Below are 16,476 nucleotides of genomic sequence, written 5' to 3'. Positions count from 1 at the left end.
TGTGGTCGTTTTGCATGTCTGCAGTTATTTTGGGTTGTTTGTAGTCATTTTGTGTCTTTTGTAGTCATTTGGGTTGTTTGTAGTCATTTTGTATCTCATTGTTGTCATTTTGGGTTGTTTGTAGTCATTTTGTGTCTTATTGTTGTCGATTTACGTCTGTTTATAGTCGTTTTGCACCTACTTGTGGTCATTTTATAGTGGTTTTGTATCCCTGAAATTTGTGCATCTAGTTTTAGTAATTTAGCATCTCTTTGTAGTTGTTTTGCATCTCTGAACTCATTTTGTGTCTTTTTGTTGTCATTTTGGGTCGTTTGCAGTAGTTCTTGTGTCTTTTTTGTTGTTTTGCACCTACTTGTGGTCAATCTGTAGTTGTTCTGTAGTTTTGCATCTATTTTCAATGATTTTGGGTCTGTTTGTGGTCATTTTGCATCCCCTTGTAGTTATTTTGTGTCTCTTTGTCTTTGTTTTATGTCTATTCTTTTGCATCTCTATTCATTTTGGTTCTCTGCAGTCTTTTTACATCTCCTTGTAGTAATTAGGGCCACAGGGCAATCGCAGCGAGCACTGGCCCCTACGTAAGTCGTGAAAAACTGCCCAAAATTTTGCAAAACTGCGCTCCAGGCCGCAAATTCCACTCCACAGAAATAATTTATACATAGAAACGTAGGAAAAGTTGTCTTCTCACTCACAATCCTCTGGCAAATCTGTAAGAGTTATAGTTTGGGCGTAGGACGCACAGATGCGCCACCAACATGCACCAACAGCCTCATTGACAGCCATATTAAAAACGCTGGAAGATTTCTGTAGAAAAGCATATTTAACAGTTTTTCAGATCGCTCTTACAAAGCTATTTCTTCATTTTTCTTCACAAAAAAACATATGTAGCTGTTCAGGAAGAACTCAGGACACTCAAAGTGAAGTCGGATCAATTATAGGTATTATGGTTTTGCTAAAAATGTTTTCTGTTGGAGGCCAGAAATTCCACCTCTGGCTGCTGTCACTGTTCCGGGACATTCAGGTGGCAGTTAATTCTGTGGATTGCTCTGCTCTGATTGCCTTTGATCCATTGATGTTATTACAGTTACAGATACACGCACGCACGCACACACACATGCGCGGGTAAGCGCACACACTCCTCCAGATACACACGTTTCACACACACACACACACACACACACACACACACACACACACACACATTTTGCGGTTAAAGGGCATAGGTTGCTGTATAAATAAATACTTGAAAAGGAATGCTTGTTGTAGGTGTGCTCCTTGTATATAATATAGTATCATAACATTACTAGTATTAATTGTTTGAAATCTCTGAAGAATCTCATCATAGTGTACACACACCGGCAGTCGCCCCCGTGGACCTTTCAGAATTTCCCCAGAGGAAATTTTCTAGTTTTGAATCTGTTTTGCGTCATTTACCATCTGTTTGTAGTCTTTTTCATTTTTGTCATTTTGTGTCACTTTTTAGTCGTTTGGGATCTTTTGTGTATGTTTGTAGTCAATCACTCAATTGTTTTGTGTGTTTTTAAATCAGGACCCATGACCCCTTGGGGCTGTGTGTGTGCAGGGAGGTGTTTTGAATGTAAAAGGGTTAACACAAAGTCTTGAAAGCTTGGGAAATTTTATGTTATCATCCTTAGGAATATGCTTGAATTTGAATATCATCATCATCATCATCCTAAAATATGTTTTGTTTTTAACTATTTTGCACTTTCTGGACACAATCACTAATGTAACCTAAAAACTTTTCATATTTGCACCTTGAATGTGCTTGAAAATTGCTTGAAGTTTACCCTTTAAAATATGTCAGAACTGGAACGTGTGGAGCGTGCATTTTCACCCGAGCTGCTCTGCAAATGTTTGTATTCTAAACTCGGAGCCGTGAAGAGATTGGTGAGGAAGTTCAAAACAGGCACTGTGCAGCAGCATCGCTTCTGTCCTTTGTCTCCCGTCTTGTGTTTGTATAGTGCTAAGTCCTCTCCCATGCTTTTTGTATATCAGTTTTTTATTTATTTCTCTCTCTTCTCCTCTTTCTCTCAGACTAGCTGCCTCACTCCTTCTTTCTCTGCGAGTTCATACCAATGCCTCTGTTCTTGGCTCCTGCTATGCTTGCACAGAACCTCAGGGCAGGTTCTTTAGTTGTGCTATGGGAGTGCTACACACACACATAGACACACGTTTACACACACGCAGGCCTGATTGATTTTTCATTGCCTGTCGACGTAGAATGTGTCCCAAAGTGTTTGTTTTTGCTAGGAGGGCAAAATTGTCCACCGTTTGCTCTGTCACACCTGGGAATGAATGAACAGCTGAGAAAAAGCAGAGGTGGGAAGGAAAAAGGAGGGAGAATTGAAATGATATGGACAGAAAAGAGTTACAGAAAGGAGAGAGAGAATGTTGTCACCCAAAGGGGGTAAGACCCTTATTTCATAGAAGGGGATAAGTAAGAGAAGGCAATAGACTTCATAAAAATATTTCTCTTCCCAAATTGCTTTGATATTATTTCTCCCCATTTCACTGTGTTACCCCTGAGAACACCACTAAAGAGATAGCAGAGACAGCGGTGAGGAGAGACATACAGATTAATGGAGAGTATGGTGTGTGTGCAGGAGAGAGACATATTGAAAAATGAATAACAAAGATGTTTGCAGCCACATAATCCCTGCATAAAAGGAAAAAATGTATATACGTGTGTGCTGCGTGAAACATCTACTAGTTAAGATTTTCTCAAAAGTGCACTTTAGATTTCTTTGGAAAATCCTTGAGCTTTAAATCACTTTATTTTTCAACTTCAAGTTTTATCTTTTGTCTGAGGAAATTCCGTTGAATTAGAAATGAAGTGTGTCCATGCGCAGGGCAGGTTCAGTCAGAGGTTAGCCACTGAAATAAGATGTAACACGGCTCCAGTCAGGGTTATTATTTCAGTGGACGCTATGTGTCCTGGTTTTCAAAAAGTTGCAAATTTTCTCAAGCATTTCATCAGAGTTTTTTTGTAAAAAAAAAAAAAAAAGGGAACATGGAAGACAGTTAGTGCACTTAAATATTGATACAGCAATATATTGTATTACTTCTTCTTTCAATACATTATTGATAGACTAACACTGAATATCAATATTTTATAAAAAAAAAATATGCAGGTTATGCTATAAATGGGTTCGGCCTTGTAACATCTTGGTCAGTTGAAAAAGTCTTGTTTAGTGTTTGGTTGGATAAAAAGACACTCAGGAGTTGGATTGCCCCTTGCTAACTGAGCTAGCGGATGTGCTAGCTGATGACATAGCATAATTCCAGCTCCTGATCAGTTCTGTTCATGTTCAAAAACAAAACGGTGATGGCCAAAATCAAGGCTTCACAATCAATGAGTGACATCACTGTGACTATGTTCTATCTCTTTATATTTTGACTGTGGAGGAGCAAGACTACACGCCTCTCTACACCAGCAACCTGACTGAGAGAAGCCGCTGCTTATTCATGTTCGTATTCTGTAGCATTAATGTTACAGGGATGTTCATTTTGGCTAGCAAAAAACAAAAACAAAATGTGTATTACTTACCTGAAAAAAATCAATACTAACTCCTTGGAGTGTCTGTTAGTCCAACAGAACACTGAGTTTCGCAGTACAGTGTGAAAGGGTCAAAGTTATGAGACGAAACGGGACAAAAACACGGACAACGACAAATAAGTTCACAGCTGTTAAAAAGTACATGTTGCCGTGGATACGCATTGTGTCTCTCTCTCCTTTTGACAGCTCGCCTTGTTAGCCAGCTGTAAATCAAAGTTAGCCACGCCCTAAATCATAGGATTCTTTATCATCTATTTTATTTCAAATTGGACCATTATTTACACAATTAACATCATACTGTCTTGAAGAAGATTTTTTACTAGTGATTGAGACTATAGTGTTGTCATGATCATTTTTTCTGAGGTAATAAATCAAGTGAGAAGTTTACTCATTTTATATAGAGATAGATAGGACCAAAATGCTTTTGCAAACGCTGTCAGCACCCACTGTTGGGATTTTTGGTAGAATGCAGGCTGAAAGCACTTCCTGGTTTGCTCAGACCCAGAGTTTGCTGCCTGCATCGTTAACATGGGCATGATATCATGGTAGTACCGTATTGTGAGTTACTTTGTCATTTCCACCCCTTTCAGTGACACAATGCACTGTTGCAAGTCAGAATATCACAAAAATAGTGAATGCTGACTTATTTTGACTGAAGAGACAGCAGATTTTTATTTTATATAGTTTTTTTTCTTTGCTTCTTTGAGCTTTCTGCATTATAGATTATGCAGATATGTTTTAGCGGCTCAGGGCTGCACGCTGCAATTTTAAAACTAGTTTCATAATAAAATCAATCTCTGCTTCTGTACAAGTGCTGATCTTTTCACTCCCATTTTTGTGCAACAGGTGTCAAACAGATTTTTCAGATACACCCTGCACTCTATGTTCGGCTAAGCCTTTCTCACTTTGATATAAATCTTAAACAAATTCAGACTTTACTACCTTAGTAAGGTCAGCGTTTGGTCAGATTATGGGCCATAATTAACTAAGTGAGTGCTTTTTTCTGTTTCGTTGATCAAACATCAGCAATTATCCATGTGAAAATGAACATTAATGCGTGTTTGCATTCCACACACACATTTCCCACATCACACTACCAGGGAGCATGCCTTATATAAGTGTAAAGTTCATAAGAACAAAATACTTAAAGCTCATTGTGTGAATACAATAAGAAGACAAAAATTAAGAGTTAAGAGGATAGAGTTTAGAAGGAAAAGAACATAAGCTGACGGCTTAAGATATGAAAGAAGTGAAAAGCTGTAAAGGACTTTTAAACTGCATGACAGTGATTATAACACAAACACATATACCCCCCACTATCATACGCATTATGCTGTATTAATGTAATATGTGAAGTTTTATTCATCTTTGCATAGCATTAAAATGACACAATAATTACCTTGTATTAGCTCTTAAAGAAGGCTTGCAGTGTGTGCATGAGTAGATATGGTGCAGGTGGAGCTCACTGCAGGGTGACATGGTGGCTTTGTAAGATGAGGAGAGGAAAGATGGAGATGGAGAGAGAGAGAGTGAAGGTCAATAGCAAGTTGCAGAGTAAGTCAAGCATAAAAGAAAATATTTTAATTTCAAAACAGAGAAATCTGAGCCCATGTCTTTCATTATTCTAAGTAAATATCACAAAAGGGGTCCTGTGCCCTCCAGTATTTACACCGTCATGTCTGATGTCGTGACTCATACAGTCATGTAGCAAAAATAGGTTGCCTTGAAAAATAACTTCTCATCTTCATTTTCATTGATGAATTGCTCAGTGGCAGCGTGGCGGCTGCGTGACCTTGCAGAGTGCGTACATGCTGTGGATGAGTCAGTTATGCATATGATGTGAATCTGTCTGTTTTTATGCTTTGGCACAATACAATGCTGTGTTTTCAAGACAGTCTCAGATCTGTTATGTTGTTTTAAATGAATTACAGGGTTCAGAGTGGGGACATTGTTGTGAAAATTAACATTTTATCTGCATCTTTATCTAAACCATGTGTGTATTGGAGCCGTTTACCTTCCTTTCAAGTTTCTTTGTTCTCTGCTGGGACGTTCTCCTCATGACAGGACCACTGTATCCTGTTAACACGGAGACAACCCGCCGCCCACTCCGTCTATGTGGGAGTTAAAACAAACGCACCCCACGTGCTGGAGCTTGCAGGCATGAAGCTGCTTCCATAGGACATAGGAGTATATCAGAGTGTAGAGGATAAGTTGCAGACACTCACAGAAATGCACTGCATTCAATTATAATATGACAAATAAAAAAACACAAACTTGGTTATGAGTTGATGATGGTTCAGAGTTAAGATATTTAATCTTAAAATAGAACTACATTTACAAGAATCATTGACACATCTATAAAGGGGATTAACATTAAACATGTAAATCTTTTTATTTACATTTTTTAGGCTGTTTTATTTTATTTCATTTTTTATAGCAGTTGAATTGACAGTATCAGTCAGGATCAGGTGGTACACCTACACAGTTGCCCATAAAGTTTAAATAAAATATTTTTCACCTCTTTCCATGAAATGATGTGACAATGTGATTTATTCTTGATGGATAAAGTGTCAATCATCTCAAAACTGTATTAATAAATCTCTTCCAAACTTATCACAATGTAAATGAAATCACAATAAACAGGGGATTGTGTCTGAAAACAAAATAATTCCAACTTTATGGGTGGCCGTGTATTAAGGTGTATAAAGTCCATTTTCATGTTCATGTCCCATGCGTTTTTGTAGCAATTTTTGGGTTGATACCATTTGGTTCTAAATTAGATATTTTTTAAAAATATCAAGAATGGGTACAAATGATTAAAAAAAACCCTCCAGAATATTACATCAATATACCAGGACCTTTGGGACAACATATAAAAATCCATGCTGTGATTTGGTTTCAATTTGGTCATTTTGAAATTTTCTGTACTTTCGAACACTTTATTTAGGTCATTTTATAGAGTGAAGACAAGCTTCAAGAAATGCTCTCACTGCAATGAATTGCCTACTACAGGGACTAACATCATCACACATGAAAGTGGGCTCATTGAATCCACAAGAGTCTCAGCTTTCCAGTGATACCCAATTTATGTAAAAGCCTGTTAGCGACCCCAGTATGCAGAAATATTCATGTGAAATTGTAAAACTGTGGTTTTTGCCTCAAGCTGCATTCATCATGTTTGTAAAGAGGAGACTTGTGGGACCCATAGAGCCCATTTTCATTCAGATGTCATGATGTCAGCCATGATGTCAGGCCCGCTTTGAAAATCGGCATGTCCACATAATGGTTTCAATATTCAAAATGTGTTATATTCATAACAAATGTTTGTTTCGCCACAGACATCTTCTTTCCATCCATCCAACCCAGTTTGAAACGTATACAGTGTGTGTGTGGCTGTGCATTTCTCCTCAGCTGCTATGCTCCTTAACCCCAGTCCTGTTAATACGTGGTTCGAGAGGATTAGCATCATGGTGATCCTGCTCAACTGTGTGACACTGGGCATGTACCAGCCCTGTGAGAACATCGACTGCACCTCGGACCGCTGCCAGATACTGCAGGTAAGTATTTGTGTGTGTGTGTGTGTGTGTGTGTGTGTGTGAGAACAACATGTCAGCATGCTGATGAAGAGACGGAACAAAACGATCAATTATTTGACATAAACTCAGAGCGGCTCACCCACTCTTCTTGTCACTGTTTCTCAAGCTGTGATGCAGACAAACACTGCAGCTGGAATATTTCCCTGCTGGAAGCTTTATATTTCCTCCTGCTCTCTGAACAGGGAATTGGGATTTCGTTTGTTTTAATATAGTCTTGTGGAGCCGCATGTGAATTTGTCACTTCGTGATGAGAATACACTTGTGGAGACAAGTACCAGCAGTTTAACTTGTGGATGCCACAAACGCCACAGTTGACAAACTTCTGCTGCAAATAATAATTTGTATTATTGATGCAGGTCATGTAAACAACATGTGGATAGTCCGAATTGGGCCTTATTCCAAATGCAGCATTTTGAGATATGCCGTTATTATTCAGGTTTTAAAAGCATTCTCAGGACATGTATAAAGTGCATTTAGAATGTGTCTGCATTTGGGTATTTCCTATCAGTTTGCAACACAGGGCCTCTATCTTGTTTACAGTCAGCTCTGTGCGTTGTACATGAACTAACTAGCCCACAGTTTGCAAGGCTGCAGTAGAGATGCATGCCCCAAAAGCACACACTACTTATACAGGGCAGTAGTCTAATAGTCTAGTCTCAAGTGCAAGACCTGGTCCAGTAATGTCCAGGTCAAGACCGAGTCCAAAAGTATTTGAGACAGTCAACACGGGGTCCAGAGCAAATTGATTCCTGTTCCAGACCATAATAGTGTCTTTCCAATGCTCATATAGTGATTAATTGAGTTGGGATGGACAGAAATAAGCTAATCTATAAACAACAAGATTGATCCTTCTTCTAACATCAAACTAATCTGTTGGTGGAATCAGCCAATCAGACAAGCTTCAGTTCAGTTTCTGGATGCTGATAGTGAATCAACAGCCAGAAACATCTTGATTTGCTCTCAATGGCCGAGCATGAGACAAAGACAATTCAAAGTCTGAAAGGCGCAAGTGCAAGACTTTAAAAGTGGTCTCGAGACTGGATTTGAGCCCTGCTTATCAACATGATGAAAGACTTGAAGATCAACAGACTTTTGGACATAAGACAAGATAGGATAATATAAGACTTTATTCATCCTGCAGTGGGGAAATTCAGTCATCACAGATACAAGATACAGAAGTTAAAAAGATATAAAAGATGTAAAAAATAAAGAAAAAAAGCCATTACATACATACATATTATATACATAAAATACTTACATGGCTGCTTTTAAGCATTTTCGAAATATTACCTAAATTAATAAATCCATAATTAATATTGTTAATATTATTGGATATGCACAAATATTGCAACACAGACATTTTGGAGAAGGTTGTTTCAAAACTTTTTCTTTTTTACACGAAGAAGCAACATGGCACAAGCACCTCCAGCTGTTCCACTAATCTGTATTTTGACATGATAAACGGCATGTGAGGGTATTAACCCTTGACGCAGCCTGCAATTGGAGTATTCATGGCTGCATGTAATTGGGGATATTAGAGGAATATTCATTTTTATTAGCTTTGTAAACAGCTCAGTAGGAAGATAGTCTTTTTCAGAGTAAGGATAAATACTGGACTATTTCAGTTCAGTTCAAGTACAATCATAAGACTTAATGAACTATTGTGACACTCTGGGACACTCTGACAGGCTAGTACAGGGGCCCACGCATTACGCAGATAGCATTTATAACATATATTTACTAAAACATTATCTAGATATAAAATAGATCAGTTATTATACAATAACAGCCTAAGACTAAACAAAAACAAAAACAAAAACAAAAACTAACTAACCCATAAATTGCCCCAAAACATTTGTTTTATCAGTTTAGACAATAAATAGAGACATATAGCAGGTAAAAATAACAGTACAATTTAAATAAATTTAAGAGTAACTACTTTAGAGGCCCCCGGCAAAGCTTTAACATGTTTTATATTATTATTATTATTATATTATATATATATATATATATATATATATATATATATATATATATATATATATATATATATATATATATAATATCATAATTTTGTTCATGTGAATGTAGTTAGTGCCTGTTTTTATAGGTGTTTGATCTGCAAAAAGAAGCTTCTTTACCATTTCATTGTTACGGCACGGTCGTCCCCAGATATTTACCGCTGCACAGCCGGCCCCATGAGAAGAGTTCATATGGAGGTCTTTACTAACAGGAAACAGCACACTTCCTTCTCAACATGATTTCATGAGGCAAAATTCGCAGATCAATATTTCCATGCGCTTGACTTGATTGATCCTGTAACTTGCATTATTGACAAAAGGAGTTGGCAACAGAATGAGTTAGCCTCATGTGAGAGCACAGATTTGTTTTTCTTTTCACCAATTGCAAATATTTCCCTTTTGTTTCTGTGTTAGCCGTGTAGAGCTGATGTTATGTGTTAATTCTGTAAATTGCCAGCCGGCTGAGGACTCCGGGGTCATAATTGCTTTTCATTGAAGTAAATTTGGCAAGCTTTATTTCAGGCACGACAAGGACAGCCTTGTTCTGCCTGGCATGCTTTTTGTCTGCATTTTTAATGCCCATTGATTTTGAATATGTGTCCACGGTAACCTGCGTGTGGTTTGTCCCATGTGCTGCTGCTCGGTTGATTGATTGCTCTGCCGTATCTCACTTGCCTACAGAACATTAGAGTGGATTATACTATCAAATAAAGCCCCCAGACCAAACTCTAATAGGTTTATTTATCTCATCGGATTTCATTGTGCAGAGATTTCAAATAAGCTCTCACTGCAGTTTTAAAAAGTGTGCGACACATCTTCCTGCTCCACTATCTCTCCTTTTCCTCCTACCTCTCCTTCCAGAGCCGTCTTTACTCCTCCCTGTGTTCCCATTCCCCCATCCTACACACTCGCTCTCTCTCCCTTCCTCCATCCTTTGTCTCTCTAACAAGCATATTGTCTCCCCAGGTAGTGTGAGGGGTCCTCTTCGGGTGGTTGCTAATGGTAACAGGAGGGATTTTGCTGACAGAGCATGGATTGTTAGAGTGGCCCTCACATGCTTCTCTGGCCCTGTGTGAAAGACAGTATCCCCCACCTCACCTCCTGGAGGAGAGAGACAAAGAAACAGCCACAAACAATGTGTACATTACAAACATACAGGTACTGTTTGGATATCTGTTTACTCACTTAAATTGGGGTGTCGACCAAGGCAGAGCCCTGGACTTCGGTCAATACCTAAAAATACAATCAAACTTTAAAGAACAGTTTGGCATTCGGGGAAATGCATCTTTTCACTTTCTTCCCACAAGTTAGATAAAAAGTCAATGCCTCTCTGCTATTTACACACTTCATTCATACTATTTTACAACAGCCTTGCACCTATATGTGATTAAATTACTCTCTTAAATTAGCTTAGCTTAGCACAAACACTAAAAATGGGGGACAGGGCTGCAGGGCACATTGATTTCCTTGCAACCCTGACAGTCAGACTTCAGGAAGTCAAAGCAGACCAAAAAAAAGTCTGGCACAATTTTCCATAAAACCATGAATGGTTGTTTTTACATTTAGGTTTTGAATGGATTAAATAAGCAAACATATGATGTGGTAGTTAGGGAATTTTACAGATGCTGGGAAGCAGATTGTGGGCTGTACTTTGGGCAGAACCAGACTACCTGCCCCTGTTTCCAGTCTTTGTACTAAGCTAATCTAGCTAGCTGCTGGCGGTAGCTTCATTTTCACAGTACAGATCTAACAGCAGTGTAAATGTTCTTTTTAAACTTTCAGCAAGAAAGCCGAAACTGAAAATGTTTCCCAAGAGGTTGAACTCTTCCTTTAATCAATCAGATTATATAAATATCTTTTATTTAGCCATGTAAAAAAGCCTCATTGAGATTTAAAACCTCTTTTCCAAGAGTGACCTGGCCATCATCATATGACATCAGACTGTGGTGTAAGTCATGTTCAGTCATGTGCATACGTGAGTCAGCATAAAATCACAGCAGAAGACATTTCAAGCAAATAGGCTAAAAACAAGCCTTACTTCGTGTGTTACAGGCAACATTTAGGCTTTTTCACAGCTCAAAAACTGCCAAACATAGAAAAGTTTGAACCCAAGAATCTGCAGATTCATTCCTTACCTGATATGTTATGATCCGCTTTAGTTAGGCAGGATACGAGAGGATTAAATCCACGCTTTTGTTATCTTGAATGCCATCTGCGCTGTAAAGAAATCTGCAGACTATTGACTCTGCTTTTCTTGAAATTGTCATAATATCTAGACGGAAAAGTAAGTTGTTAACAGTAAGGAAGAAATCATCTCCCTGAAAACAAGCAGGGTTGCGATTATCTTGACTAACTTGGATATTTTTACTTGGAAAACAAGCTGCTGCTGTTTGTTTTTTTCCATTGCTGTGGGGAGCACTAAGAAGTTTTCGAGGCAGATGTCTCAACACCTCGGCACATAGCACAGAAAGTATCTGCACAGCCAAGAAGTTAACAAGTTCACAGCCAGAAGCTGCAGTGGAGGATGAAATTGTACCTACTACTGTGAGGAGGTGGAGGTCCTCTGCAGCCGTCTCTGGCCTGATTTAGATCACATCTATATTTGCAAAGCCATCTCACGCAAATAAAAAGTTTTTTCTGCCTTAAATGGGTTGGAATGGGGCAGGACTCATTAAGCCTTCAGACCCTCGACCTTTTTAATGAAGTTGGAAATGTTCAGAACACAGGTATTACTTTCCCTGTCCTGTTTGTCAGTGCGTGTGAAATTACTCTTGTCATTCACTCATTCCACAAGAGTAATAAGACACATCATTTTATTTTAAATGGTGCACCATCACAGTCCTGATGACCTACTTACCACGTCCTTTTCCTCGTGCCAAATAAGCAGCACAATGACAGCATATGAAGTAGCTTCCACACCAGCTCCTATTTCAAATCATGAAAGAGCCCATCACAAGACAGCCTCAACCTCTTTACAAATCATGTTGGCGATAAAACCTGATAGGCTGACTGAGGAGGAAGCCGGCGGTAGTGACAAATAACTATGATGAATTCATTCCCCTTTCACTCGGCGCGGAGCGAAACAGGGATCCGACTGGTGCAGCCAACGTCGGATTACACGTGAAGCGTGCAAGCTGCATTATTTATCAAAACATCATTTAAACAGCATGTGAGACCGATCTCGTCTTTCCCTTTTGCACGCTGCCAGCTCTGTGTGCCGCGTGCGTGTGTGAGAGACTCAATGAGCGAGGATGGGACACACATGTTGGCTTCCAGTGCATTGCAGGGCATGCCCATACATAAACACACAAAGCTTGCACAAGTGCAAAAGAAGCGCAGACATGGACACAAATTTGTACCAACTAATTTCCCTCTTGGCCTTTCAATCCCTATAAATAACAAATGTTACACACAAGGAAGAAGAAAGAGTGTACAGCTGTTTATAGTAGACCATCTCTTCTATTTCTGACTTGGACAAAACAACATCCCCTGCTTCTTCCAGCGCTGCAACATGAATAAATCTGCGAAATTTCACACATCATTTATCTCATTCAATGTGGTCTAAAGCTACAAACACCATCTTGCAATTTCCCATCAATGCTGACTTTAAAAAAGAATCCCTCTTCTTCTATTGAAGCGTATTACTACTGGTGTCCAAATGTAGCACATATCAGAGTTGTCTGGCCTGCTGTGGGTTATTGTCGAGTCTCTAGTTTGTCATTTAACTTCTGCCTGAAACCCGGAAAAAGTAATAACCTTAAAGTACTTGTGGAAAATTGTTTTTCCGTTGCAGCGTGTGTGTTGGTCTGTTCCATCTGACTTGTTGAGCACAAAGTCTTTTCCCAGGGCGTATGTACTGACTGTATTTTCGCAGCCCGGAGCAAAATTTAGTTTGAAAGTTGTTGTGATGTTTGGAAAGCTGTTATCAGCATTCAGGCCTTCTTTATATTTATCTATGGATTCCTGTTGAAGTTTTAGATGTAGGTTTGTCATCTTATCCGTAGATGTTTGAAGAGCAATTCAGTGGAGACACTACAGGTGAAACTAATACATATCATCATGAAAATTCCCCTGCTGATTACTTACATTGATTTTATTACATTTATATTACAGGTTTTCTGAAATGTTATGTTTGAATATGTAAATAAGGCATTATCGTTTTAAATATGTGCTTATTTGCACATGTGAGAATTGGATAAAGCCAGGGTCAAAATTGTTGCTTTATTTTGTCTTTACAGAGGGAGTTTTGGTTATGTTTTTGTTTTCACTCCATATATGAGAAGATACTGTGAACAGCCATGCAAAAACCCATATTTGCCATATCCTTAGGAATAAATTGTTCTATAAGTCAGGTCATGAATTATACATGAACACACTCCTCTATAAAAACTTTCAGAATATAGATAGGAATAAAACTGGAAAGTTAAGTGTATGTAAGTGTCACTGAAGTGGAGATTTCTACCTCAGAGTATGAGAACAATTTATTACACTACATGTGAAAAGAGTAAAATATTTCAACCCCTCATTATTTTGTCCCATTTTATAGAGAAATGGGGGTTGTGGGCAGTGGTTGTTTAGGGGGAGATAGCAGGTCAACAGTGGATAATGGTTCAGAACATTAATGTGTTCTTGAAATTTGTGTCCAACTCTTTATTTCATTATATGGCCTGGCCATTATAAGGGCCTGTCATCATGGAAAATCCAAATGATGACAAATGAACTCTAAACAAGCAGCCATGCAGCTTCAGTGCTTTTTTGAATTTCCAGACTTTTGGAAGTCTCTGCGTCAAGAGGTAGCAGCTTGAGCTCTATGTAGTAGGAATATGTAACAAGGCAGCAAACACAGTCACACAGCCTAGGGCAAAGCACTGGGGAAGAGTTTTGTTCCGAAAATACAATAGGAGGTTTAGCTAGTGATCTGAACATAATAATGCAAGCAGGACATGGCAGAGATATGAGCTCATCTGTCTGTCTCTCTCTCCATTTATCTCTCAATCTCTTCTCCCTTCATCTTTGTTTTCTCTGAGGTTTGACCTGAATGTCCCTCACTTTTCTTCTTCCTCTTCATTTCCCGCTTCCCTTGTGATTAAAGCATTGCAGCGTGGGTTGGTTCGCATTAGGCACCATATGTTTTGTGTTGTATTACATGAGGCATATGTCCTCAGTGCTCGCATAAACAATTTTAGCTTTTTTAAGCTATTCAAATCACAATGTTTACAGTAAACTTGGCTCAAGCAGGCGACACCAGTGTTTTCATAGAGAGCACACACAAACACATCATGGCACATTCTGCTGGTGTGCTGTAGATCATTTGTGTTGTTAAAAAGGACAATTGGATCCAAAATAACACATTTGACTGGTGCTGTGAGCTTTTGTTTGCTGTGGAGTGGGGACTTCCCATACTTAAAAAGTGTCAAAATTGTCTTTGAAAGATGGAAAATAGAAGGTCATGGATAGTGTTTTAGTTATTTTAATAGACAGGGGACGGAACCAAATATTGATTGAGGTTTAAGAAGTGAGCATGTGTGCCTCAGAGTTTTCTTCTTTTCCAGGAGGTCTACTCTTAATGATGAAAGCCGATTTCCACCAGTAAATAAAAATAAAAGTTTCACTACAATGAGAAACTTTCTCGAGATAATGAGTTAGTGCTGTAAAATATTGAGTTATTATATGAAATTAATGACAAACTTTTGCAAAAAAAAAAAGACCAAAATAATGACATAGTATTTCCAATTATCGACATAGTTTCTTAAAATAATGAGAAACTCAAAATATACTAATTCACTATTGTAAGATAGGCCATTACATTTAATTAGTCATTATTTTGAGATACTAAATCGTTAATTTGGAATACTACGTTATTATTTTGAGCCATTAAATCATTATATTGAGATATTACATAATTATATTGTGAAAATAAAGATATAGAGAGTTTCTCATTATAATAATAAAAAAATGTCATCACAATGGCAGAAATGATACTAAGGAGGCTTTTTTCAGATCCAGATTATCTGTCTTTATCTCACTTATTATCTCACTTTCCTCCATCTCTATTTCCCTTTGTCTTCTCGTAGGCCTTCGATGCATTCATCTACATCTTTTTTGCGTTGGAGATGGTGGTAAAGATGGTGGCTCTTGGGATCTTTGGCCGTCGCTGTTACCTGGGAGACACCTGGAACAGGCTGGACTTCTTCATCGTCATGGCTGGGTAAGCAACTACACTTACTTACTTCTGGTAAAAAAAAATGATGACATGTTGTTCTTGGAACATTTATATGGCAGAAGTGTGCGAAGAAAATTTGCTCTTGAAATCAAGGAATAATAATCAACATCTCTCTGTATGCTATCATAACTACAGAAGATAGGAAATGTCATTAAAATATATGAGATGCTTTGGTGTGAGTTGCACAGGGTTGGAGATATCCTCTGTAGAGATGTCTGCCTTCTCTCACACCAATATAGGCTTGTTCGATGAGTAGCTCTACAAGTAAGAAGAAAAACATGCATTTTGATTTGGGATGAACTTTCTCTTGAATAAAATCGTGTCCATAATGAGGACTTGTTCCTCTGCTCTGACTGTTGCAGGCTGTCACTGTTACTCCAGTCCAGTCTCGACAAACCTTTTGTTCATGGGGTTGTTCTAAGCTCTTTATTAAGATCAGAGGGAAGATTAATAAAGCAGTCAAGTGCTTTTAAGTGCTGCATGATTTTCAGTCGCCCCAGACATTTTCACATTTTCTATTCGAGTCTGTGTAGCGCTGATGATGCAGGCTGGCAGGTCACCAAAACTGTCTAATGAATGAGTCACCTGTCAGTCCATGTGACTTTATAACTCCTGGTTTCTTTGTAATATGTCAGTGTTAACACTAAACAGAACAGAAGGGAAAGGGAACCAAACTATAGATGTGAACAAACCATAAACTGTATATTAATAATGGACATAGTCACCGTGACGTCACTCATTGGTTTGCGGCCTGTTGGAAGCATCAAGTTCAGCGTACTTCAAGTTTGAAATGCACTCGTCGCCAATACGGGGAGCAGACCATATCTGGACTGTGGAGGAGCGAGAGGGATCTGATCACTGACTACACGCCTCTCTACACCTCAACCTGACTGAGAGAAGCTGCTGCTAATTCATGTTAGCATTAACTGGAGCATTAACTGGGATGTTCATTTTGGCAAGCAAAAAACAAAGACAAAACTTATGTTACTTACCTCAGAAAAATTAACAGTGACTCCTTGGAGTGTCTGTTAGTCCAACCAACCCAAAAATTTTAATGAACAA

The 16,476-nt window shown here is 38.5% G+C and overlaps 1 protein-coding gene across 1 annotated transcript in view; it reads left to right on the top strand.

The window, feature by feature from the left end:
- LOC131984111 (voltage-dependent T-type calcium channel subunit alpha-1I-like) overlaps nt 1-16,476 on the top strand; it is a 240,450-nt gene that overhangs the window by 120,764 nt on the left and 103,210 nt on the right. The window contains exons 3-4 of the mRNA XM_059348992.1: nt 7,020-7,131; nt 15,266-15,399. Of these exons, the coding sequence (XP_059204975.1) occupies nt 7,020-7,131; nt 15,266-15,399 (246 nt within the window). The remainder of the gene's footprint in view (nt 1-7,019; nt 7,132-15,265; nt 15,400-16,476) is intronic.

This window comes from Centropristis striata, chromosome 13 (genome assembly GCF_030273125.1).
Source record: "Centropristis striata isolate RG_2023a ecotype Rhode Island chromosome 13, C.striata_1.0, whole genome shotgun sequence".
NCBI lineage: Eukaryota > Metazoa > Chordata > Actinopteri > Perciformes > Serranidae > Centropristis > Centropristis striata.
The sequence above is the reverse complement of the archived record's forward strand: the minus strand, read 5'-3'. Positions and strand labels throughout refer to the sequence as shown.